We start from the raw sequence: 27,655 nt of genomic DNA on the forward strand, positions 1-27,655 counted from the left end.
ACTTTGGATGTACAGTATTTAAAAAAAAAAAATCTGCTACTTAACATGATTAAATGATAGCATTCAGAGCCTTGGGTAAAATATACAGCAAATTGTGAATGACCAGATTTGTACTAGAGAATGGCACAGGGACACATTTTCCCCCCGTCGCCACAGGAACTCATTTTTCCATCCCATCCCGGCGAGTTCTTTTCCTGCCCCTGCCCCATTCCTGCAATCTCTGTCCTCATCTGCACAAGCCTCAAAGACTTTAAAATCTTAAGTGTTCGAGGCTTGTGCAGTTCAGGCAGAGCTTATAGGAATGGGACAGAGATAGCGACAAAATTTGTGCGGATGGGATGGGGAAATTGAGTTCCTGCGGGGATGGGGACAAATTTGTCCCCGTGTCATTCTCTAATTTGTACATCCATTTTCCAACCTCGACATCTGAACCAAAATCAGGTTTTAAAATTATGCAGAGAATTTGGTCACTTCTGAATTCTGAATGGCAGCATCACATTATGCAGCTATTAAATTTTGTTACCATATAACTCATATATACTTCAGCATGATTATTTAAACAGAGCTCAGTTGCCCCTTAATTCACTCGTCTCATTTGTTAAAATGCAATGGCAAATTCTACTGATGCTAGTAGAGGCTGTTAGTTAGCCCCAGGGTACTGTGTATTCATTTTTAGGTGATTTTCCAGATAGTCCATAAAAATCTACATTAGAAATACTGACCTGATTTTGACTAAATGAATCCAAATCTCTCTCAATAGTCCTGGCTTCCTTGGAAATGTTTCCTGAATTATGTAATTGTGGAAGTGCCTTTAGTAAGAGTTTCTACTCATGTGCCTCTTAGTGAAATCATTAAATTGTGCTTGTTTTAGAGCAGTGGTCTCAAACTCGCGGCCCGCCAGGTACTATTTTGAGGCCCTCGGTATGTTTATCATAACCACAAAAGTAAATTAAAACAGTTTCTTGATCATATGTCTCTTTAGCTATAAATGACAATATTATTATTAAAACTTAGCCAAAAGGAAAGATTTATAAACTATTATAAACTATAAAGAGTTTTACCTCATGCATAAGAACATAAGAAGCGCCATCTCCGGATCAGACCTTCGGTCCATCAAGTCCGGCGATCCGCACACGCGGAGGCCCTGCCAGGTATACACCTGGCTTATTTTATAGCCAACCATATCTTTATATGCCTCTCTCAAGGAGATATGCATCTAGTTTGCTTTTGAAGCCTAGGACTGTCAATTCCGCAATAATCTCCCCTGGGAGAGTATTCCAGATGTCAACCACTCTCTGTGTGAAGCAGAACTTCCTGATATTAGTCCTGAACTTGTCCCCCCTTAGCTTCATTTCATGTCCTCTTGTCCGTGTCAAATTGGACAATGTAAATAATCTTCTCTGCTCTATTTTGTCGATTCCTTTCAGTATTTTGAAGGTCTCGATCATATCCCCACGCAGTCTCCTTTTCTCAAGGGAGAACAATCCCAGTGTTTTAAGTCGATCCTCATATTCCAGTTTCTCCATACCCTTCACTAGTTTAGTTGCTCATCTCTGCACCCTCTCCAGCAGTTTTATATCCTTCTTTAGGTAGGGAGACCAATGTTGGACGCAGTATTCCAAGTGAGGTCTGACCATTGCCCTATAAAGCGGCATTATAACTTTCTCCGATCTACTCGAGATTCCTTTCTTTATCATGCCCAACATTCTATTTGCCTTCTTTGCCGCTGCTGCGCATTGTGCCGACGGCTTCAGGGTCCTATCTATCAGTACACCCAGGTCCCTTTCTTGTTCACTTTTTCCCAGAGTTGCACCTGACATTCTGTACTCGTATTCCTTATTCTTACTGCCTAAATGCATTACCTTGCATTTCTCCACGTTGAACTTCATCTGCCATTTCTCCGCCCATTTTTCTAACCGACACAAATCGCTCTGGAGTTCCTCACTATCCTCCTGCGATCTGATTGCCCGGCAGAGTTTTGTGTCGTCTGCAAACTTGATGATCTCACTGGATGTTCCGTTTTCCAGGTCATTGATATAAATATTAAAAAGGATCGGCCCATTTGTCATTTCTTTAATAAGACATTAACTATTTTTTCTGAGGTCCTCCAAGTACCTAAAAATCCAAAATGTGGCCCTGCAAAGGGTTTGAGTTTGAGACCAATGTTTTAGAGGACAGCAGAGCTGACATCACCAGTGAGAGCAGGAAAAATGCCTGTCTACCCTGTTTCCTCATGTACTGGGAGGGGGGAGAAAGAAGGGTCATTTTCTGCCAGTGGTGAATTTTCCTTCATGTAGATGTATATCTGTGCAGCTCTTGTGACTTTTCCATGCAATCTGGCATTAAAATACACTGTTCATTTAAAATATGACCCAATAAACACAGTGTGGTATAAACAAACAATAATCACATCACATGTGGTGCAATAGATGGAGACTTCACCAAACACAAACCAACCCAATATAGCCCAGCAAACACAAACCAACCCAATATAGCCTGCACGAGTTAATTTAAATGCAAAAAAGGAGGAAAAGCCTCAGAAAATGTAGCACAAGCCAGCCGCCACAGCGGCTTAAGACCTGCCCCGACAAAACCGCATGGGAATTTAAAAAACCTCTCCTTTTTGCCAAATTCAAAATGACTCTGTGCAATGCAATGAATAAGAACCAGATAATAGTGCAAAAACTACTTATCTTGTCCTGTGCAGAGGATCAGCGCACCAACGATGGCCAGCGTTTCACAATTCTATTTTGCCTCAGGGTGTAGCCGCCAGTCAATCCTCTTTGGGGAGCTCAAACAAACGTCTCTCCCTGCTTTGCACAGTCATTTTGAATTTGGCAAAAAGGAGGTTTTTATGCCCATGAGGTTTTGTTGGGGCAGGCCTTAAGCCGCTGTGGCGGCTGGCTTGTGCTACATTTTTTGAGGCTTTTTACTCCTTTTTTTTGCATTTAAATTAACTCATGCAGGCTATATTGGGCTGGTTTGTGTCTTCATCTATTGCAGCACATTTGGTGAAAGTGTTATGTTGCATTTAAAATATGACTACAAGTTTTACACCTGTTTTGGTGAAAATGTTCAACAGTACACTATTTTCAAACAAGATAACTATTTAAGAAAGTAGAATATCCAAACCTGCTGTTATCAAGTAAGATGCCACTATGTTGTGCTCAGTCTGTGAGAATGCAGAACGGGTTCTTTTCTCAGTTTCTGACGAGTTGTTGGTCGATTCATTCCCTGGGAGTCTAGATTGGAAAAACTGGGGAATGTCTTCCATTGTGAGACTTGCAAGAGTCTTTTAACACTCGCTCAGCAGGCACAGCCTTTTCGGAATGTTTTCAATATAATATGCTGACCAAACTGAAAGAGCGACAGAGAAACTAGGCTTTTTTTCCCTTTGAGGATGCTCCCCGTCTCCCCACCCCACGGGATTAATGGGAACTGGGACTAAATGAGATTCTGTTCCCATGCTTTGACAGTGGGATGAAGGCCAGAACAGAGTTGCTTGTGTGTTCCAGTGAGGTGATTACAATTTCAAGTTGCTGAAAGGATTAACAGTCATATGCTGGCCTTTCAATCACATTAATTATATAACACTGTTTTAAAAATGCAAAATCCGTTAAAAAAAAAAAAAAAATTACATCTTAGTGCTATATTGTGAATGATGACTATAGCATGCCAAAAAAAACAGAATAGTCTCAAAGGAGAGCAGAACACACCCAAAAGCCTATTATTTAATTAATTAATTAATTAATTAAACAGACAGATAGCTATAACCCACTTAGATTTTTTATAGAGAATGTGGGAGAGCAAACATTCATAAACTTCAAGACATACAGACAACATACATTAAAAAACCATATAGAAATTTAAGATTTTTTACAGCCCATTCCAAAGCATATGTTTGCTGAAACAAAAAAAAACTTTGAGATGTTTTCTAAAAGGCATGATTGCTGATGCTTAATCGTAGAAGCAAGATAAACGGTAAGAAGGATTTGGCAAATGTATTCTTGCACTAGCAGATTATAGCCAGCTGCCCTTCCCCTCCTCACCCTCCCTCTCCGCAGCAACTGTGGAAAAAGTAACTAAACAGGTGTTAATATTATAAAAGGGCATCCAGGCAATCAAGGCACATGGCTGTGCAGTATATATTGCACCTAGCCCCCCAATTCTATAAACCAGTGTTTCTCAACTCGGTCCTGGAACCCCCTTGCCAGTCAGGTTTTCAGGATATCCACACTGAATTTGCATAATCTTGTTTACATACACTGCCTTCATTATATGCAAATGACTTTCATGCATATTCATTGTGTATATCTTGAAAACCTGACTGGCAAGGGGGTACTCCAGGACTGAGTTGAGAAACACTGCAAAAAAGTAACTAAAACATAGGTAGAGGAACATGGTGCATAGAACCTGTCAATCTTCAATGGATATTGTCTCTGAAAGCGTTTCAGGCCATTGTGAGAAGATGGGGGTCATCAGACATTCGACTTCATGGCAACTGCAAAGAACAAGAAGGTTGACTAGTTCTTCAGTCACAGATACAAGCCTGGAAATGCAGGGCTAGACGCCCTGGTTCAACCATGGCCAGAGACTGGGCTACTGCATGTGTTTCTCCCTTGTCCCATGATAGGTCAGGTGATCCGTCAGATAGCTCATCACATGGTAACAGCTAAAAAAGAAAGATCAATATATCAAAGACAGGTGCAGAGAGAGAATGAAACAAGACAGGAGAGAGGAGAAAAGGCATATGGACAGCAACCACTAGAAAGAGAATTATCAGAAGACACAGGAAAGCAGAAGTGACAAAATGGGACCAACATGATGGAAAAATAATGTCCAGATAACAAAGGTAGAAAAAGTGTTTTATTTTAAATTTATTAACCAGAATATGTTAGCTTTGGGATATGTTTATTACATATCTTTGTTTTGTGTTCGGTGGTTTAGCAGACAGTGGATGGGGGAAGGGGGAGGGTGGGCAGTGGCCCTGAGCCATCCTGAGATCGGAACCTGCCAGTTGGGCTGCTGGAACATCCTGCAGCAGTTTCATGGGACTGCTGCTGTAAGTCTTAGAAGCAACTTTTAAGGACAAGGATACTAGTGGGCTTCATTTCTAATCCTGGGGAGGACACCAGACCACCATGTTTTCTTAAAGTAGGATGTGGGGGAGCTATGGGTGGCTGGGCAGCCTGGAGGTTGCAAATAGTGATTGCAGAGGGGTGTGGATGTTCGGGTTTCAGCTGCAAATGCCAGTATTTTGGGGGGAGAGGGTGTTCACCTTTAGCCAAAAATGCACTGGCTGAAGCTCAAACCCAGATTTTGGGCTGGTTTCAATACTGAATCTGAACCCAAAATTCGGTCAGCCTCTAATATGCTATGATCTAACACAATTTCATGATGCTTGATATACAGCTTGTTCATTTGCAGTCGCTAACTCTGTATCAAACAAAACCAGATAGCCATCCAATGAGCTAATCCTGGAGGAACAAAAAGCATTTATTTATGTTTTCAGGAAATGATGCAAGACCCCAATAAAACAAAATGTGTGAATGGTTTATCAAGCTTAATTTCTGGCTTTAGTACCCAAAAATAAAGGTTAACAAAAAATAAGATTATCAATCCAATAAAAAGCTAATGCCTTATTTATTTTTGTTAACCTTTATTTTTATGCATTCAAATGGGCTAACAACACCACCTTTTCTTCAGCAAGAAATGTATATATGCTATGATATTTGTTATAAGAATTTATTTAATAAAGCAAATAGAGTTTTCTGATAATCACAGCTTTAATAATGTTTGATGACATTACAACTTAGCTGAAATTTCAATTGAACAGGTCTGGTTTTCTTGTAAAAAAAAGAAAACGAATAAAAACAAACATGGATTCTAAATATTAGGGCTATCAAAGGCATGTGTAAAGTTAGAGCCGGGAGGGGGGGGGGGGGCAGAAGTACTCTAGTATGTGTGACAGAAATCTGAGTGAAAATGTCCAAATGTGAATTTTACAAGGCCACTTTGGCTAAAATTGGAAGTGGCAGGAAGATTTAATAATGAAGTCCATGCTATTTTTTTAGGGGGGTGGGGGTTGTCATTGTTTAATGCTCAACAATAAAATTAGATTTCCTAAACTGGTGACCAAATATTACTGACCCCAGAATCCTAGTCCCTGTCTTCCAAGTCTTTCTGATACAAATATGAACATGCCTTTATCAAAAAGGTTTCCCTCTATTCAAGGGCTAAATTAATAGTACAGCAAGGCTATAAATATATGCCAAAAACCATATTATAAAAAAGTAAAATACAATGGCATTTACAGATGTAGAGGCAAAACAGCACCAGATATTCATCCACAGAGAGAGGTGTTTTGGAACTAAATCACAGATTGTAATAACAAATTTGAACATAAATGTCAGTTGCATCCAAGAATTGTGAATATGATCCAGCCAACTTGGTCTTAGGCAAATACCCAGAATGCAGGCAGGCGTTGCATTTTCAGCTCCTCACTCTAATCACAAATGCACCAAGTCCCAAAATGTCCTGGCTGGTCTGAGCAGAAGCTTCTTGCCCGGTCACTGTCCTATGGATTACATTCTTACCATTGTGAAAAACTTAAGTCAGGGAACTGCTTGTTTTTGAAATACAGATAGTCTGAAAAGAACAAAAGATTTTAAAAAGGAGTAAATGTGCTAAAAACTTTTTTTAAAATGTTCAAGTATATTTCCGAATGTTGCATCCATTTCCTAGACTGGTGTTCTGGCCACCGTTCTGACCACATACTGTCACAGAGCAGAACAATTAACACTGGCAGCATGTTGATATTCCCCGACATCCAATATTCTCTTTAAACTTTGCCATCCATTGGAAAATGGACACTAAAATAGCTCCTCGCTCAAGAATTTGATTCGGAGTGGTCAAGAAATTTCAATCCATTTTATCGTCCACCTATACATAAAGAAAAGCATCAATCAGCATTCAAGAGAGCTTATATTTCTTTTACTATTCATCCCTGTTATTTCATATTAAGGCACTATGGGGCTCATAATCGAAAGAGAAAAACGTCCAAAAATTGGCCTAAGTCGGCACTTGGACGAACATTTCTCAAAAACGTCCAAGTGCCGATAATAAAAACGGGTTTTGGACGTATTTCTAAACGACCTAGGCCTTCATAGTGCCACTGAACGACCAAAGCTAAACGGGGCATTTTGGGAGGCGTGTCGAGGGCGGGAGTTGGGCCGGCTTAGATTTAGTCGTACAGCATTTATAACCGAAAGTTTTACAACAGAGTCTAGACGGAACTTGGACGTTGTGACTTAGACCATGTAAAACATGGTCTAAGTCACAAAAACCCACCTAAAGTCACCAGATAAGCATTGCAAACACATAAAACAGACCCCCCCCACCACCCCAGTGATCACCAACCCCCCCACCCCCATAAAAATTTTAATCATAACTTTTAAATTCAGCCTCCAGACCATCATCACCTGGCCGCCTGGCATAGGAAAGCCTAGTCGTCCAGCACAGAGACATCTTGGGGGTGGGTTAGGGACCCATAGAGAGAAGGACCCATGCCCATAAGCCCCTGTAATCACTGCATTGATACTTAAACATGTGCACTGCCCTATACACCCCCAAAACCCTTTTGCAGTGGCATATAAGTGGCTCCTGCAGCCATAAGGGCTATTGGGGTGGTAGATAAGTGGGTCTAGGGGATTCGGGAGGTGGTTTGGGGGGCTCATCATGACCTATAAGGGAGCTGTAGGGAGGAGAAGACATGGCACCCTTTTTGTGAAGTTCACAGCAGTGCCCTGTAAGGTACCCCACTATTTAGGTGGCAAGTCTGGGTGGCAAGTCTGGGTGTTCAGTCCATCACTTTGCAGACTCCTCCCACGTCCAACAGGGCTTGTTCTAGGCGTTTTGGACTTGGACGGAAATGTGGTATAAAAGATAGACGATTTAGTAGCTTGGACGATCAGATCGGCAGGACGTATAATTACACGATTTTCAAAACAAAAAAAAGTTGGACGTATCTTTCAAAAACGTGTCTTAAGCTGTTTTTTTATTTTGGACGACTTGCGAGACTTAGGACATCCCTTTCGATTATGCCCCTCCACGGGTCCCTTTTACAAAAGCATTGAAGCCCATTCAATTTCTAAGGGTTTCAGTACATTTACCGTGACAGTATCGTTAACGGGCTTTATAAAAGGCTCCCTAAGTGGGTGGGTGAGTTTTTAAGATGCAGCAAAAGTTGAGCTTTTACCACAGCTTAGTTTACCACAGAAGCCATTAAAATGTTTCTCAGTACTGTAGATCAGCGATTATCACAGTACATATAAACATGGTTTGCATTAACCTTGCTATCAGCATTATTCACATTGAGAGCATCAGGTCATTAAGTTATAGCCTGATGCTCCCAAGCCACATCTTAAAGGGGCCAGGCATTAGAAAGAATCTTCTCCTCTTCCCCTGCAGTGCATCCCTCCCCCAGAACATAAACCCCATCTCCCTACCCTTCCTTAGACCCTCCCCACCCCCCAAGGCCTATCTATTCAAACCTTTGTTGTCTAGAAGTTCCGGAACAGGAAAGAACCCTAGTCACTCTTGCCCCATGCTGATGTTGAGCTCAAATGGCCCTGGTGATCTAGCAATAACTTGATGGTACTACCACTAGAGGGTCAAGCTACTGTACAAGGGCCTTTTATACTATGATCACCTCGTACTCACCTCTAAAACCACGGCCTCCTCCACCGCCTCGTCCTCCCCGGAAGCCTCCACCGCCTCGTCCTCCCCGGAAGCCTCCACCGCCTCGTCCTCCCCGGAAGCCTCCTGCACGTAAAAGAGGCAACATTGACAGGTGCACTGTTAAATTGTTCCCACACGGTGCTACTACAGAGATGTGCACAGAAATCCAAGTATCCAGAACATTCACTCCATCAAATGTCAAGATATTAATGGTATTAAAACTAATGCAGTAATCTTCGGTGACAAGACAAATCCATAGGCAGCAAAGACAACAGATGCTCTAGTCATTAGGAAAAAAAACACCTTTCTGTCTGGGATTTCAGCTACATGACTACCATTACAACTCATTTCTGCTGATCACATAGCTGGCCAGAAATATGTTATTCCAACATTTTTGTATTATGCGCTGTAGCCCGGATTCTCTAAACAGCGCCATGGTCGGCGGCCGCTGATCGTGTGCCAGTCATGCAATGGCGTAATTTAGAGAATCAGACCTCCGGCACAGGTAGGCACCAGAAACGTAAGCCAGGGCTTTCAAGGTTTACATTTCTGGTGCCTACTTTTGACGTGAATTGTACCTCTGGAGGTGCCTACTGGCACCTAATGCCGCTTCCAGCATTAGCCACACCTACAGTGGCATTAGGCATTGTAAAGCCCCTATGGAGGTGCGATTCTGGCACCGGTAGGAACCCTGAAAATCAGTTTCAGTGGCAGTTTTTTACTTAGCTTAGACGCTGGTAGGGTGGCTACCGGTGCCTAAAATACCCAGCGCTGTTTATAGTATATGGGCCTGTGTTCACAAGGGTGCTGCTCAATACCATTTAAGAGGTCCATGTCTGTTAAAGAACTTCCCAATGTAGGAACCTATCCTGCCAGAAAATTCCACACTATGAATATCTGACATCATTACCTCCAAATGCTTGTTAACATGTAGTATATCCTTCTGCTATGATGAATGAGGTGGAGATTAGCAAGATCTGCTCTCTGAATTTAAGATATGGCGGATGTATTCTTTCAGTAGTCCTATGGAACAGGTATTACAAAGCTGGACTCCTTATAAGAGGGCTGTTCAAAAAGTATCAGACCTTTATTCATAAAAAAATACTCATATTCAGGAACAATAATCTTATACTAATCTCCTTCAAAGTAGTCCCCTTGGGCTGCCACACACTTCTTCCAATGGTTCTGCCACTGTCGGAAGCAGCGCTGGAATGCCTCTTTTGAGATTGTTTACAACTGGTCTGTCGCATTCTGCATGATGTCTTCTCTTGACTGAAATCTGGTCCTTTTCAGCTTGGGAAAAAAACAGAAGTCACACGGAGCCATGTTGGGAATGTAGGAAGCCTGAGGAATCACAGGTGTGTTGTGTTTGGCCAGGAAACTCCGTATCAAATGTGAAGAATGGGCAGGTGTGTTAGCGTGATAGAGCTACCAATTGACCGCTGCCCACAGGTCTGGCTGTTTGCGTCTCACAGCGTTACGAAGGCGACACAGAACCTCTTTGTAGTACCCCTTGGTGATGGTTGTGCTGTGTGGTACGTACTCATGATGAACCATGCCACTGGAGTCAAAGAAGACGGTCAGCATGACTTTGACATTGCTGCGGCCTGTCTTGTTTTTTTTGGCCTCGGGGATATTGAATGCTTCCATTGTGATGACATCAACTTGGTTTCTGGGTCGTACCCATAAACCCAGGACTCATCGCCAGTGATCACTGTGCTGAGGAAGTTGGGATCACTGTTCACAGTCTCCAACATGTCCTGTGCGATCTCCAAATGGAGTTGTTAGCAGCTTTGGCACGAACTTTACTGAAATTCTCCTGAAGCCCAAATCCGGAGTCAAAATGGAATGAACGGATCCAACGCTGATGCTTGCCTCATCTGCTAGTTCTTTGATCATGATTCGACGATCCTGCATCACCAGGGTCCTCACTTGGTCAATGACGATCTCATTTCTGGATCTTGAGGGCCTACCAGAACGTGCTTCACTCTCCACTGATGTGCGGCCATTTCTGAAGCAGTTGTACCACCCTTTATCTGTGTGGTGCCCATTGCTTCGTCCCCGAAGGCCTGTTGAAATTGTTTCCATTTGGGAATCACCAAGCTTTACACAAAATTTAATGCAGTAGCGTTGTTCAACTTTTTCTGTCATTTTGTCAAAAAAGAAAATCTGACGGCGCTCACTTACACTTCCTCACTCACTGGCGGTCTGCCGGTGACTGACAGCTTCTGTAGGCAGGAAAAAATTCAAGCAAGCACATTAGGGTCGTCTACATACGTGCACCAAACCGCACCTCCTTAGCTTTATTTGTTTACGCAAGAAAAATTAAGGTCTGATACTTTTTGAACAGTCCTCGTATAGGGTAGAAAAGTCTCATTTACAGCTAGCCATATTCCTGTTTCATGTTGATGTGAGCCATGAAAATGGTTTAGTGAAGGACAGCTATCATTAAATAATGGAGAATAAAGATTACAACAAAAGTTTTCTTGTCTCTAATGTTTTCATAAGTGTCCCTTATATGTCAGCAGCTCTGAATGCTTTTGTGGGGTCAGACACACTAACCTCAGTATTTAAACATTTAGTATGACCTTTGAAAATATGTTAGTGTAATTAATTTTTTCTTAATCATAATTTGTGTTCACAAGTGTCCTTTAACCCTGACAATTCATGGCATCTTCAATTCCACCGAGTTGTTGGCTCAGCAAATTCTAGAGTTTAATTAAAGGCTCAACTCTTTTGCAAGCTCAAAATGCTGGAGCTCAATTCTATTGAAAAATAACGTACTCAGAAATGTCTCGAATGTTGGGCAGAAGTTTCTGCTGCAGTAGGATATTTTTGGGTTATTTGGAAAAATGCTGGATGTATAAGTCCTTTTTGTTCTTCCTTCACGGGTCCAACGCTGGGAGGTTAAGTGTGATATTCAGCTTAGTTGTTGTAAACATTCTTGTTCAACAGGAAAATGGAAATCTCTTGGTGGCAGGGCCATGCCCAAGAAGAGAATCAAGGTTCGTACATTTACTCTGCTCATTCTGCAGCATTCTCACTCCTATGAGCTACCTGTGATCAGAGAGGGACCTTACCTAACCATGCTGAGGTGAACCACTGGTGTTGGGGGTCAGTAAACAAGATAAGAAGTCGTAAGATGTGAGTGTGTATAATATGGGGGAAACCAGAAGTCAATTTGGGGATAATTCTCCTAAAGAATGGAGTCTAAGGACAGTTGCCACTAATCTCATTTGCAATTTTATTTAAATTAGTCTCCTATTTTCTTCATCCTGTTTATCTTCTCTCTCTCTCTATGTTCCATCTATGCTTATGCCCTATGTTTTATCATGTATTGTATTGACATCGTAATGCAGTATACTATGCTATATTTTGTATTGTTACTTGAATGTTTTTGCTGCTGTAATTTACTGCCTATATCTGACTTCTTCAAAAAAGGAGGTAAATTAATCCCAATAAAATAAGGGACTCATTTAAGTACCTATGGTACTTTGTGTATCCAGGTGCTTTGAAAATGAGCCCCCTAGTGTCTCCAGCACAGTTAAACAGATCAGGAACACCTACGGGATTCTTTTGATGTGCAAACTCATTCTAGACCAAAAAATCAAAAGCATCCCTGGTCTCTAAAGTAGAAAGGGGATAGATTTCGTACATACGTAAGGAAGTTCTTCTTCACCCAGAGTGGTAGAAAACTGGAACGCTCTTCTGGAGGCTGTTATAGGGGAAAACATCCTCCAGGGATTCAAGACAAAGGTAGACAAGTTCCTGCTGAACCAGAACGTATGCAGGTAAGGCTGGACTCAGTTAGGGCACTGGTCTTTGACCTAAGGGCCGCCGCGGGAGCAGACTGCTGGGCACGATGGACCACTGGTCTGACCAAGCAGCAGCAATTCTTATTCATTCATTTTTCTATACCATTCCATCTACAGTCAACTATAAGACTACAATCTTGCCTCAGAACAACTTAAATGTTATTACACCATCTAACAGTTATCATCTATACCAGTGTATTGCAAACTGTGTGCAGCGGCAATTCCGGGTGTGTCTTGAGATGCTGGTGCCAGCTTACAGGACGTGCCTCTCGCTGTGAGAAGCACATCCTGTAGGCAGTCAGCTACTGCCTCTCCTTCTTTCCGCCCTTCTCCTCCTACAGTACCCCCCTTCCCACTGGCATGGCAGTTGCAGTCTGTCTTGAGGGCCTCTGCGCATGTCGATGTGATGACATCGCACATGTGCGTGATGTCATCGTGTCGACGTCAGCGCATTTCCGGACACCCTCCAGCTGTGACCCCAAAGTTTAGGGTGCCGCGGCTTTAGAAAGTTTGCAGGACACTGGCCTATACAAAGGACAGGTTTTGCTCCATTAGAAAAATGATATTCTTCTACTGTTTCCAATAATCTGGAACTTAATGCAATTAGAACATTTCTTTTGCCTTATTCTACAGTCATTTGGATCCTGGATTCATCTTATTCTAGAAATCCCCTGCTCACGTGTCTGTTAGGTCGCAATATATTCCTTTTTTACTGCTTTATCAGAGAATGCTTCCAGAAACTTACCTCCACCTCTGCCACCACCGCCTCGACCGCCACCCCTGCCTCTACCACGACCACCTCTTGGAGCTCCTCTCTCACCGGGAGGCCTTGGCAAAAACCTCTGCAAAGGCAGTAGCTTATAAGGGTCGATGTAAAACTGCAAAGTTTTTTTTTAGGTGTAAGAGAGAACAGAATTTGTTATAAGCTTAAAAATTTAAGCGTTGTCGCACAAATTTCCATACACTATCATAGATAATATTGAGAATAACAGGGGTCTCAAGTGCTCTTAACCAGAGGCTCGAGATATTTTTCACAGCCAAAGGTTATTTTGGTGAGCTATCATCGGTCCCGTTATTTTTTCTCTAAATCTATGAATTGTGCCAAAATTTAACCCAATAATTTAATTATAAAATGTATATCTCTCTAATCATAGTGATTTGCTATTTCGATTAATACATAACCATATTCATTGTTATGTTATATTTTTTTCTTTTTTCTCCAACTAAGATACTCAGTCAAACTACTTAGCTCTTATTTTTCTTGTTGATTTTTTCTTTTATTATTTCCATATTTTTCTTTTGTTGGTATTTATCCTGTTGGATAAAAATATCTCGAGCCTCTGGTTAAGAGCACTTGAGACCCCTGTTATTCTCAATATTATCTATGATAGTGTATGGAAATTTGTGCGACAACGCTTATATATATAAGAGGATAGTGTGACACACGACATTATTTAAGAGGTTAAATAAGCTTAAAAATACCAATATAAATTTTGAATTCCTGACATCTCAACTGACACTGTTCAAGTGTCATCTAGTGCTAATAGCTTATCAGTACAAACTCTCACAAGAGATCTAACTTTAAGAATCTTAACCGTTTGTAAGTCTGTTTCATATTTGTGCTTTAAATAAAGTATAAGAACATAAACGCAGGATGATAGGATTTGTCTTTCAGAGATGTTCAGATTCCTTTTTTAAATTGCCTTACAAAGTCAGGACAGTATCTTGCCAGTGATCCACAAGCTGCTCTTAAAGCAGTGCCAAAAACAGCACACAAACAAGTGAACAGATCCCTCTAATCTGTGAAGGGCAGGACAATAACCTATGCTGGTTGCAAAACTTGCTCATCTTGAAAGCAATGTAAAAATTTACAAGGAAAAAAAAAAAATCACAGCAGCAGCAAAATGGATTCAAACAAGGCACCCTGTTTCCATTTCTGGAATTAACATAAAGCACATTTTCAACTGCATACTTTGTTTAGCGACTGATGGGTTTTTATTCTCCTCCACCCCCCCCCCGGGCTCTACTGAACAACTATTCCGAAGGGCAATCATTGGAGCTGGTGGCACAAAGACAGCATGCGCAGGGCTGTAAAGTTTCAAGAGCGGTAAGGAGAAAGCTGAGGACATGCTGTGGAAACTGGGATGAGGGCCAGAAAGGGAGCATAAGCCCTGTGCAAGCTGAATAATACTTACTTTTTGTAACTTTTTAAAGGAAGATGCCTTCATGTTTTCAGATAGCTTAACAGAAACATACTGTTTGCATTGGTTAAGGAATAGAGATTAGAAGACATGCTCAAACCACTGAATAAAGAGCTTAATTTACTAAGGCTTTTCTCCCATTCTGTGTCTACGTGGAAAATATTTTATAGACAAGACCTTCTCTCTTAAAAATGGCTCAAGTCAAAAACACAATATCCTGCCAATTTGTCAAAAAATGGAAATAGGGAATAGTTTAACTCTGACTAGACTGGAGTCTTGTGGGAAAAGGCACAAGGCCTGTAAAACACAGCCCTGCAGAGCCAACCCCTCAATGATACGTAGACTACTACTTGCCCCTTGTACAAAAATAACATAGAATAATGCAATTCAAAAGCAGGATTTTATTAGTATCACAAATACATCCAAAATCAATTGCAATGGACAGAAAATGGACTTAAAGCTGTCAACAGGTGAATCAACACATAGCTAAAATAGGATCCATGTTTTAAAACATCCAAACAAATTCAAATTGCTCATATACTTCCGATTAGATGTTTCCCATATTCCATCTACTACTACTACTCATCCACTGCTTATTCCTTGGATAAGCAGCATAAAATCTGTTTTACTACTTGGGATCTAGCTAGGTACTTGGGTCCTGGGTTGGCCACTGTTAGAAACAGGATACTGGGCTTGATGGACCTTTGGTCTGTCCTAGTATGGAAATTCTTATGTTCTTATTTCTATACGCAACGTTGTACACTAAAAAAAAGAAGAGACAGTCCCTGCTCCAAAGAACTTACAATCTAGTCAATATTCCATCTAAGACTTTCTTGGAAAAGGGATTCAAAAGATCTCTTCTATTCTATAAGTCTTCTTCCAAAACTGAGTTTCTGCCCAGGTCCAGAAACCCTAAGGAAAAGTCTTAACCCAGAAGCAATATGTTGGACCCCCCCGTATCCAAACCTTTTAAAAACTGAGCCATTTATCAATCCAGATCATATTTACTGGCAACAAATACCATGGCTTAATTGTGTTTTGAATGAAAAAAAAAAATAACGTCTTAAGTTTGTTAGTTTAACAGAGTGGACCCAAATCCTAGTACTGTTTAATATATTAAAAACCTGAGGCCTCGTTAGTCTAATGTTAATGCAGTGGGCTGAGAACCAGAGGAACTGGGTTCAATTCCTACTGCAGCTCTTTGTAACCCTAGGTAAGTCACCTAACCCTCAACAGCCCCAAGCAAAAAACAGATTGTGAGCCCACTAGAGACAGAGAAAGTATCTGTATGTAATATGTAAACCACTTTAGTTGTAAGACAGAAAGACAGTATAGTAAATGAATGACCCTTAACTTTAGGAGCAAGCCTTACAAACTTAGGAAACTTTCTTACTTCTCCTTCCCCACCAACAGTCCCCAGTGAATTGAAATTGGAAGGGGGGGGCAGGAATCCCCTTCTATATCAGCAGTAGCTCTTTAATAAACATATTTACAGGTACTCGTCGACTTACGACCTATGCTAGTTACAACTGTTCGACTTTATGATGCGTTTACAACAGTTTCCCCTGCCAGCTGTTAGCAGCCCCAGTCTCCCGCACTCCCAAGTCTTGCTAGGAAGCAGTAATAATATAAAGAGGAGGAGGCGCCACAACAAATGTTCACCACAAAGGGATTGTGCTGTGCTTGATTTAGAAAGGAAGAAAATGTTGATAAAATATTACTTTAAGATAATTACAATATCATTACCCAGCCTAATGCAGTATTCTTTCCTTAGTCTAACACAGGCCGACTTATATCCCGATCAACTTACGACCTGTCAGTCGGAACCGATTGTGGTCGTAAGTCGATGAGGCACTAAGGTTGTTCTCTCAGTCTGTTATCTGTGGGCAAAGAAACTAAGATCCAAAATTTTATATATTAAAAATACATTTAAGCAGGTGAGAATATAAATTCTAACAAGTCTGTTCACAAACAATATCGTCACAATTCAAAGGATATTCTTAAAATTTCCAAGAAAAACTATCCCCAAACCCACCCATCCCATTTGCAGAGTGAAAAACCATACATTCATACCTGTACATACATACCTATCCATTCTTTAATAACAATCAACAGTATACTAAACTAAATAAGTCCCTCATGGTGCCTCTGGAAATCACTAATAGAGGCCAGCAGTCTCCCTTTCTCAAGCATGCTTTCAACTATGGGACAGCCCCCCCCCATAGGTTAAGCAAAGAGGCAATTGCCTCTTTCTCTCATATCGTCACAGCCTGGGTCCGTCTTGGCACTCATTCTCTCTCCAGCCTTCACCTAGTCTCTTCTCCCTTACTCATCTCTGACCCACAACTTTCAGCCAGCCTCTCTCTCGCTGATACCCCCCCCCCCCTAAGCTTTACCCAGTCTCTCTTTTTCTCATTCATCCTCCCCATCTTTGCACAATCTTTCTCTCTCTTGTAGCAGTTACTCCCAGGCAAATGATGTGCCGAGTCGTCACTTAAAGAGGGGCTGTTGAAAAGATCTCAGCCCAACCAAGAAGAGAATGATGTGGCGCCAAGAAGCTTGCTAGTTATTCCACACTTTTCTTTTCAATGATATGAAGTAAGTTTCATGGCTCCACATCATTCTCTTCTTGGTTGGGCTGAGAACTTTTCAGCGGCCCCTCGTATTCCCCTTACCTTACTAGCTCTTGAGCTGCCTCACAATGCATCTGCATTGCATCTGCATTGCAATTTGGCTCTCTCTGTATATTTGTTACAATTTTCAGAAGTTTTGATTAGTCTCACGGTTTTCCTGTGAGACTCGAAGCTGTGAGACTTCCCCAACTTTCTACATTGTGCAGTTCATGCTTATAGGATGAAAATCCACAAATTTCAAACTACTCATCAAAAGAAACCCAATAACAAGAGATAAAACCTGCTAGAAAGATGATACATGTTTGACACTGAGTATTCCATGGGACCTTTGGCAGTCTGCAAAGTTTACATTTTAGAGAATGGAACGGTACAGTTTAGGGGGTGAAGAACTTATGTGCAAGACAGAAGAGCGGGACTTGGGTGTGATTGCATGTGATGATCTTAAGGTGGCCAAACAGGTTGAAAAGGTGACGTTGAAAGCTAGAAGGATGCTAGGTTGCATAGAGATATGGCCAGTAGGAGAGAGGCATTGAGACCTCATTTAGAATACTGTGTACAATTCTGGAGGCCGCACCTTCAAAAAGATATAAAAAGGATGGAGTCTATCCAGAGGAAGGCTACTAAAATGGTATGTGGTCTTCATCATAAGGCGTATGGGGACAGACTTAAAGATCTCAATCTGTATACTTTGGAGGAAAGAGGGGAGATATGATAGAGACGTTTAAATAAATGAAATGCAAATGGTACCAGCCAGTGGCAAAGACACGCCTGACAGAGAGAACTTTAATATTGTTAATCGGCCTGGGGCTCATTGCTTGAAAAGGTGTGTAAATACATTGATGCTTTTTTGAGTCCTATGGTCTCTTCTGTCCCATCTTTTATTCAGGACACCACTCATTTTTTGAAATGTTTAGACCATTGGTCTCAAACTCAAACCCTTTGCAGGGCCACATTTTGGATTTGTAGGTTCTTGGAGGACCTCAGAAAAAATAGTTAATGTCTTATTGAAGAAATGACAATTTTGCATGAGGTAAAACTCTTTATAGTTTATAAATCTTTCCTTTTGGCTAAATCTTAATAATAATATTGTAATTTATAGCTAAAGAGACATATGATCAAGAAACTGTTTTATTTTACTTTTGTGATTATGATAAACATACTGAGGGCCTCAAAATAGTACCAGGTGGGCCGCATGTAATCCTGCGCTGTGAGTTTGAGACCACTGGTTTAGACTCTATACCATCTATTTCTTCAGTGACAATGATGGCCACTTTAGCTGTAATGTCACTTTATACTTGCATTCCTCAGACAGAAGCTCTAGAAATAGAAAAAATATTTGAAGACCGTGCTTGTTTCTACTAGTTTCCTGTGTAGGCTTACAGCTATAGCCATGTTGTGCAATTATTTTATTTTTGATAAAAATATTTTTTCAGCAAAAAATGGGGGCTGCTACGGGAGCATCATTCGCCCCTGCAAGCTCAAATCTTTTCATGGCTAAATTTGAAAGTAAATGGATCTACAGTTCTAAGTTTTTTTCACATGTTGTCCTATGGAAGCGATATATCGACTAATACCACTAAAAATAGGCTAGTGCTGGATTGAGTTGTTCTTTATTATATCTACCACATGAGACTATGGATCTTAAGTGCCTGCAGCCCGTTTGCGCTTCAGGAAGCTCACATCAATGGATTGAAGATGCGGAGGCAGCATAAAAAGCATATGCAATTGCAAAAAAACATTTCCTGAAGAAGCTCTCGTCATAAGGGTGAGTGAAACGGAGATCTTCCGTCGTAGCACTTCAGTAACACTCCTGGAAGGCCGGGTAGAGAACTACATCCGAGCTAAGTATCAACTTATTAGAAAAAAATCCTATATAAAATGAAAGTATTTGAATATTTATATGTTTAAATAATATTTATATATTTAAAGAAACACTATTTATATGAATACAGCTTTAAAAGAAGTCCAGAGACAAAAAAAATAAATTACAAAATCAAAAAATTAAAAAAACAAAAAACGGTTGGACCGATGATAATCTGCATATAGGCTATTAGCCAAGACTTGTTCTAATGGCTAATATCTGCAGGCACTTGAGATCCATAGTAGAGAATGACACGGTGACAAAATTCATCACCATTCCCGTCCCTGCGGATAACCACGGGAAACCATCTTCATGTCATTCTTTAAGGAAAGAGGGAAGAATCAGAGTATGAATGGCCACAACCACTGACCCACAAGCTTTGCTTTGAAGAATGCTGGTGTAGAAGGATTGTAGAATGACAGTCTCTGGTATCCAAAGCAGATATTGTGATGTCATAATGCCTCATTCCACCAGTGCCTAAGAGTCAACCTCGTCAGTGATGTCACAATGGCTTCATTATCCTTTGCTCACATAAGAATCAGAGTATGAATGGCCACAACCACGGACCCGCAAGCTTTGCTTTGAAGAATGCTGGTGTAGAAGGACTGAGGTTGAAATAGACACTAGAAAACGACATGGGATTATTTCCCGCGGGGACGGGAACGGTGATGAATTTTGTCACCGTGTCATTCTCTAATCCAGGGGTGCCCACACTTTTTGGGCTTGCGAGCTACTTTTAAAATAACCAAGTCAAAATGATCTACCAACAATAAAAATGCTAAACATATATATATTTATATTTATAATATTTTTTTATTATACAGCCCCCCTCCCCCAAAGGCCTGACCACCCCTGAAGGTCTGCACATTCCCCCTCAAAGGTTGACTCCCCCCCTGAAGGCCTGCACTACCCCTTGAAGGACTGCACTTCCCCCCCCCCCCCCGAAGGCCTATCCTCCCCACATCCATTTACCTAATTCCAGCAGGGAGCAGTCTGCAGAGAGGATCGCTGGTACTTTAGCGATCCTTGCAGGTTGCCATAGGCCTCAGGAGCTGTCTTCCCTCTGCCTCAAGCCTGTCTCTGACTTAGAGGAGGGGCAGGACCACGGCAGAGGGAAGACAGCTCCTGAGGCCTATGGCAACCTGTAAGAATTGCTAAAGTACCACCTGCCACCGGCCGTCTCCCATTCGTCCCCTTTGGAGATCCCCACAGGAATAAGGAAGTTAAATTAATAGAATACTTAGGCACAGAAAAACAAAGAAATACTTCCAAGAACTGCCTGTCACAATGCTCCTTAGTAGAACTGAATAAAAGACAAGTACAATGGATTTAGAAGGAGGACGATCCGCCCGGGTGCACGGCTTGGAGGGGTGCACAGCCGGCCAGGTCCGGGTCATCCTGCCTTTCTTTTCCCCCGGTCCGCGCTCGGGGCTTGCGCCTGCCTGGTCCCGCGCCGACGCTCGAATGGTGCCGTCAACTCCCGCGAGTCTCGCGATAACCAACAGCACCATTTGGGCGGCGGGTGCTAGCCCCGTGCGCAGACCGGTGGAAAGGAAGGGCAGGAGGACCCGGACGGCTGTGCATCCCTCCAAGCCGTGCACCCGGGGCGGGGGCGAACCGCCCCACCTCGGTACGCCACTGATTGGGAGGCCGATTTTGGGGGTTTTAAAATTGTATATCGGGCAGCATTAGGCCTCGCTCTTACCTCAATCATTACAGGTGCTTCTATTTCTTGTGATGCGCTGAGCTCCGTCCCCCACCGACCTTCACCCCGCCCTTCCAGCACTCTGATTGGCCAGCGTTCTTTAAGAGGCGGGCCAGTCAGGAGGGGAAAAAAAGAGAAGGGAAGAAGGGAACCTGCTGTGCGATCGACTGGGGTCGCCTGAGGGAACGACCTGTCGATCACGATCGACGCGTAGGGCACCCCTGCTCTAATCCATAGTCTCATGTGGGAGATATAGTAAAGGACTCAATCCAGCACTAGCCTATTTTTAGTGGTATCAGCGATATATCGATGACATATTTGTTCTCTGGGACTCAACTGAAGTGGAGTTGAATGAGTTCAAAGTTTATCTGAATGAATGTCACAGTAGAATTAAATTTGATATGACTGTTTATCAAACTGAGGTGGTGTTTCTTGATGTTAAGATTTCTAGACAACAGAATGAATTTTTCACTACAGTCCATTTAAAAACCATCAGACCGCAATACGTGGCTTGAATATTACAGTATGCACCCGAGTCCTTTTAAGAACAATTTACCTATGTCTCAGTTTTTTCGTTTTTGACGTTATCTGTCATACTACAAGTTTGAAATACATGCTGAAGGTCTGAAACGTCGTTATTATGAAAAGAGGCTATCCAAAACCTGCGGTGTCAAAAGCATATAAGCGTGCACGATATAGTCCACGTAATCAACTATTAGAATATCAAATTAAGAAAAATGATGATAAGGTTCCTTGTATTCTTAAATTCTCTTCAGTAGCACAAAGGCTGGGTAGGAAAATAAAAGATCTATGGCCTATGCTACAAACGAAACAATGTTTTCAAGATGTGGAGTGCACTATCACCTTCTCTAGGAATCAGAATCTCTTTGATGCCTTATGTAAAGCGGACCTTTGGACTATTAAGGAGGGTTCATAGTCTTAAGCGCGCAAGACAAACGAGCGCCGACAATTCAGCGCAAGACTTCAGTGCGTCGCAGGAAAACCTTCTTTTAAAGGGCTCCGACGGAGGGTGTTGGTGGGGAACCCCTTCACTTTACTTAATAGGGATCGCGCTGGCGTTGGGGGGGGGGTTGTAACCCCACATTATACTGAAAACTTAACTTTTCCCTATTTTTTAGGGAAAAAAGTTAAGTTTTCACTATAATGTGGGGGGGTTACACCCCCACACACCCCCAACATGGCAGCACGAGGCAGCACGATCCCTATTAAGTAGAGTGGGGGGGTGCCCCCTTCACCCCCCCCTTCGGAGCCCTTTAAAAGAAGGTTTTCCTGCGGCGCGCTGAAGTCTTGCTCTGAATTGTCGGCGCTCATTTGTCAGCGCACGTTTGTCTCGCGCGCTTTTGTCCCATCACCATTAAGGAGACTAGTAGAGTAGATCATTATGAATGTGGTAGATGTACCGCCTGCCCAAATATGTTAGAAGGAACAGAGGTGCAGATTTCTGGTAAAAAGAAGATTGTACCGCGGAGTACACTACTTGTGATACTGAAGGGGTAGTGTATATGCCCTTGTAAATTGGCATATACACTTTCTGGTTATACAACAAGAAAGTTAAAAACAAGACTCTGAGCATCGACCTAATAGAGTGAATAAAAAAGAGACTGATGTTCTAACACAGCATTGTGTTACTATGAAACATAATTTTGATACCTTTCAATGCAGTGTATTAGAACATGTTGCCATGACAGACTGTACAGGTGACATCAAACGGATACTTTACCAGCATGAGCAACGTTGGATTTTCTTTTCTAATACTCTATGGCCTCATGGCCTGCATCAACATATTGAATGGTGTGCATTTTTTGGATCATTTTGATTGGCTCTTGTCTGAATTCAACATCATGTGATCTGGGTGGATCCCAGAAGTCTGCTTCCATTTTCTGCTATATTTGCGAGTTCCTTCTTAGTGCCATTAGTGCACGGCTGTATGGAAAGCTTCAATTACGAACATCCCTGAGGCAGCCACTTACGGCGATACAAGGCTCTTGTCGGCTGGCCGCGGAAGGAACAGGCTCTGTTGAGCTATCGTAGAAGGCATATGAAGTGATACCATCAAATTTTCATGTCACGCAGCAAGGTGAAAGTACTTCTCCTTTTTTGCCCTGTGCACAGCGATGGGCTGCAGCCTGATTAGAGAGTACCTTATATTAAAAAGTGGCGTTTTTAATGTTGATGAAGAAGCAAATGATCAGCTTATAATCAGTATTGATTGCTGTCAAAAATACTAGTGTCAAGGCTTTTTCTCCACAATTTATAAATATTAAAAAAACAATATTAAAGTTCTCTCTGTCAGGCGCCTACTGGCTGGTAACATTTGCATTTTATTTATTGATATTTTGTTGCATCTATATTTTTTGAGAGATGTTTAAATACCTATGTAATGTAAATGTGCATGAGTCAAGTCTCTTTCATTTGAAAGGAAACTCTGCAATGAGAAGGCATAGGATGAAGTTAATCTAAGGAAATACTTTTTTACAGAAAGGTTGGTAGAGGCATGGAACAGTCTCCCAGAAGAGGTGGTGGAGACAGAGACTGTGTCTGAATTCAAGATGGCCTGGGATAAGCACGTGAGATCTATTGGGAAATAAAGAGATAATGGTTACTGTGGATGGGAAGACTAGATGGGCTATTTGGCCTTTATCTGCCATCATGTTTCTATGTTTCATCCATCTAAATTAGAACTCAAGTAGGGAAGCTGATTCCTACATCTTCGTTTAGAAGGAGCACACCAGTGTTGTAGATCCTTAAAATGCTACTACTACTACCATTTATCATTTCTATAGCACTGAAAGGCGTGCACAGTGCTTTACATTTAACATTCAATAGACGGTTCCTGCTCAAAAGAGCTTACAATCTAATTTGGATAGACATACAAGACATCTCACAACCTTGTCTATCACTTGGCTCCCTGTATATTCAAGCACAGTACACATTCCAGCATTCTATGGGCAGGTTAATGTTGCCTACAAGATATACCTGACAACCTCCTGCAGATCATTTATCCCTCAACTACAAAAGGATACAAAGTCCCTTATTTGTCCAAATATTTCATCCACCTTCCCAATCTGCTCTTTGTTTTCTAAATAGACTGGTGCATTAAAATAAGGCACTTTGTTTTCCTCAGTTGTACATTTTAGAACTATGTCATCTTCACATGGATGCATGAACTCTCCCATCACTAGGGGAAAAAACAAACATTTAAGTTGAAATCCTCAGTGTTCAATAACTTTGCATATATAGTATCAAAAGATGCTGTTAGCACCAGTAGGTAGCAACAAATGTTGATCTGCCTGGCTCTTACTTCCCAATTTACCAAATTCATGGATTTCTTAGAACCAAACTTGATTATTCTCAAAGCTCTCTCTCCCGAGCTTAACCTGAGCACTGTAACATTATCAAATGCGTTCACATACTTATGTTACATCACTCTTCTTCTAGCACTCTAAGTACAAATGTGCTGCACTAGCCTACACAGGATGATAATTTTATGTATGTAAAAGAAAACAAGTGGCAGGAAATAAACAGAGAATATGAGTTACCCCTGCTCAACCAATGATAGGCCTTGAATCAAGTGATCATTAGGCATGATGGAAATATATATCACATTTTTTGGATTGGAAACTGGTTAAAACTGGTTAAAACAAACGCAAGGAAGTACTTTTTCACACAGAGGGTGGTGGACACATGGAACACCCTTCCGGAAGCCGTGATAGGAAATAGCACAGTACAGGGTTTCAAGGAAGACCTGGATAGGTTCCTGGAAGACAAAGGGATTGAGGGGTACAGATAAGAGCAGTGGAAGGTTTAGAGATAACTGTAGAGGTAGGCAATAAAATTAGTCAGGGACCGCTGACCAGGCAATATGCCTGATGGGCCGCCGCGTGAGTGGACCGCTGGGCTGGATGGACCTCTGGTCTGCCCCGGCGGAGGCGACTACTTATGTACTTATGTACTTATACCACCATTCAAGATCCATCATGATAGCAACAAGAGGATAAGCATAATGGAACATATAAACAAAGAATACAATAACAGGAGGAAGAAGAAAGTGGGAGGGAGAACAGGAAAATAGTGGAAGTGAAATACATACCAGCTTGCCCCTTTCCCTTTTAAAAGCAACCTCTTACCCCATCTTTTCAAGAGCAAAAAAGCACTTGTGAGCAAAACAGCAAACAAAAAGGGACAGAAAAGCTTAAAAAGAGGAAGGAGAGGACAAGAACAAAGGAACCCCCCCCCAATATATTGTGAGAGCAAACAGCTATATTTCTTGCCGATTCCTAAATATTTTACCCGAAGCTTCAATTTTAGAAATATTTTTCCATACTTGACATTTAAAACTTTCTGATCAAACATAGCACAATAAATCTTAATAGCTATTTAGATGAAAACCACTGATCGCAAATAGCCATATCCATTGAGCATTAACAGGTAAGTAGGGCTATCTCAGATGTAACATACCAACTACTGTCTCAGGAGGTCCTTGGTCAAATCCACCTTTATTGAAGCCTCCCCGTCCGAAGCCACTGCCTCCTCTTCCTCCACCTCGTCCTCCACCTCGCCCGAAGCCGCCTCCACCTCGTCCAAAACCGCCACCTCCACCACGTCCAAAGCCGCCACCTCCACGTCCTTGACCACCACCTCGACTGAAGCCTCCTCTCCCCCGAAAAGACATTTTTCTCTCAAAAGAGTTCCAAAACAACTGGGAGAACAATTGCATAAAAAATTAGTACAAAAAAAAAAAGCATCAAAGCCTAGAAACAATCGAGATTATTTTAGGGTTAGTACAGTTACTGAGACATTAACTGAATTAGCCAATGATTATGACATAGATGAGCTTTTAAAATATAGAAAATATGAAGAAGCTACAACTCTGAAATATAATAATGTCTCCTCCACTTTGAAAAATCAGGCACTACTGGACAACTATTGTGGACAAAATTAAATGAGTCTAGTCTGGCACTGTATAAAAATATTCTTTTTTTTGTTATCATTCTGTTTTACAGCAAATTTTCAAAATATTTTTTATACTTTAAAGTTTTTGGCATGATTGAAAAATACATAATAGGACATAAACAAAGAAATTCAATTAAAAGAAAATTTTAAATATGTAGTCCGTTCATGTGGTATCAATGGGAGAGGAGATGAGTGTGACAATTGCCACACAAAAGTTATTCTCCCAGTAAATATCTTGTTGTAAGCCGTTGTGATAAATGCTTCTCAGTTTTCAGCTTCACTACTCCCTTTATGCCAAGTCACCAGCAAAGGCCATTATGTTTTATTAACATTTGATATACCGCTTAAGCATATTACAGATCTAAGTGGTTTACGATAAAATACAGCTACTTAGAACTTAAATATAATATAAATGATAGAAGCAGCATACTAATGGCCACCTTGCTGAGCACCACACCAGAGCTGGGCGACTTCAATTCAAGGTTGCCAGATGGTGAAAAATGTTCTAGCCCTATTCATGCCAAAAATTATCCCAAAAATCTCAACAGCAGCTCCTGATTGGTGAGGCCCGACTTTTGTGCAGGAAGAGGCGGTATGAGCATACCGCGAGTGATTTCCTTCACTCTCTAGCGCTCTGGCTGCTCTCTCCTGACTCCCCCGCTGAAAACCGTATTTGCAGTTTTCCAAGATTCACAGGGGTTCCTAAAACGGAATCCCCGCGAATATCGGGGGAGTACTGTACTCCATTTAGTGTAACACGAAAAACATTTGCTGGTTTAGTGTGCTGGAGCTAAAAAAAGTTTGAGAGACACTGTCTAAGACAGAGGAAGAGATAATGGTTACAGTGGATGGGCAGACTGGATGAGCCATTGGGTTACTGTGGATGGGCAGACTGGATGAGCCATTTGGCCTTTATCTACTATCATGTTTCTATGTAAAACCTAAGCTCCACTGCTATATATAGCTCCTGCCCTCTTCCTAGTCTTTCCACTTTGCTAATATCAGTTTTAGAAAAGACCCAGCCTTACGCTTTCCAATGCCTACTTTTCTATCTAAACACGAGTAAACCAGTGCATAAGATAAACAAAGAATATCCCATTTTCTTACTTTTTTCAAGAGAAGTGTGAAGATAGTAACAAAAGAAATGTTACTCTTACACTTTGTTCTCTACCTTCCAACTTCTTCGGGGTAGCTAAATTCAGTCAATACATTACTGTGAAGCACGCTATAGAAAGAAGGGGTTGTGCGATAATGAGGTTTGGAACGCATGGAGAGAAGCCATTGGAGCACCAGAATGAGGCTTGGAACACTAAGCGAAAAGCTATTGGAGTACAAGAATGAGGTTTGAAGAAGACAGAGAAACGCTATTGGGGTACCAGGAGGTGGCTTAGACTTCCGGCTTAGACTTCACAGATGGAGAGCCCGGATCTCCGACACTGACGCTACAACACGTCTTTTCCTGCAGAAGTAGGGAGCGCAGTCAAAAGACCGCCCATCACCCTTGCGATTGGACAAATCCGAATAGGCAGCAATGTGGGAAGACACGTGCCTGCCGCCCACTGTGCACGTGCTATCCAGGTTTGGAAGCTGGGGGCGGAACTAGACAGAGAGTGGCTTTTGATTCCCTGATGTTTACGTGACTTTCTTGGTATAGGGGAGGTGCTTGTTCTGTGACGTAGATCATGTGTTTGGTGGGGATTGAGGAAAGTTAATGGAAGGGGGCGGTG

The 27,655-nt window shown here is 41.7% G+C and overlaps 2 protein-coding genes across 5 annotated transcripts in view; both read right to left on the reverse strand.

Moving 5' to 3' along the window:
* RRH (retinal pigment epithelium-derived rhodopsin homolog) overlaps window positions 1-3,274 on the reverse strand; it is a 62,243-nt gene extending 58,969 nt beyond the window's left edge. Inside the window, exon 1 of the mRNA XM_033960076.1 lies at window positions 3,133-3,274. Coding sequence (XP_033815967.1) covers window positions 3,133-3,274 — 142 coding nt within the window. The remainder of the gene's footprint in view (window positions 1-3,132) is intronic.
* Window positions 3,275-5,731: 2,457 nt separating this feature from the next.
* Window positions 5,732-27,441, reverse strand: GAR1 (GAR1 ribonucleoprotein). Of its 4 annotated transcripts, none has more exons than XM_033956055.1 (7): window positions 27,305-27,441; window positions 25,434-25,674; window positions 23,999-24,153; window positions 14,750-14,809; window positions 13,300-13,432; window positions 8,722-8,823; window positions 5,732-6,942 (listed from the first exon to the last, which is right to left on the reverse strand). In XM_033956055.1, the coding sequence occupies exons 2-7, from the start codon at window positions 25,645-25,647 to the stop codon at window positions 6,932-6,934; spliced, it is 675 nt and encodes a 224-aa protein (XP_033811946.1). In that variant the 5' UTR covers window positions 25,648-25,674; window positions 27,305-27,441; the 3' UTR covers window positions 5,732-6,931. The 4 variants fall into 4 exon arrangements, with proteins under 4 accessions (XP_033811946.1, XP_033811965.1, XP_033811955.1 ...); XM_033956074.1 differs by lacking the exon at window positions 27,305-27,441 and adding an exon at window positions 27,036-27,284 and having other exon boundaries at window positions 13,300-13,396; XM_033956064.1 differs by lacking the exon at window positions 27,305-27,441 and adding an exon at window positions 27,086-27,280.
* Window positions 27,442-27,655: the final 214 nt, after the last annotated feature.

The sequence above is a fragment of the Geotrypetes seraphini genome, chromosome 1, assembly GCF_902459505.1.
Source record: "Geotrypetes seraphini chromosome 1, aGeoSer1.1, whole genome shotgun sequence".
NCBI lineage: Eukaryota > Metazoa > Chordata > Amphibia > Gymnophiona > Dermophiidae > Geotrypetes > Geotrypetes seraphini.

What these genes read in the sequence shown, in the direction of transcription:
- GAR1 (XM_033956055.1), bottom strand. Translation starts at nt 25,647, where the DNA reads ATGTCTTTTCGGGGGAGAGGAGGCTTCAGTCGAGGTGGTGGTCAAGGA. An exon ending in TTGGACAAATAAGGGACTTT is followed by an intron (nt 14,810 to 23,998) that starts GTATCCTTTTGT and finishes CAATGCAAACAG; the next exon opens with TATGTTTCTGTTAAGCTATC. An exon ending in CCTTTAAAAAGTTACAAAAA is followed by an intron (nt 13,433 to 14,749) that starts GTAAGTATTATT and finishes AAAACTTTGCAG; the next exon opens with TTTTACATCGACCCTTATAA.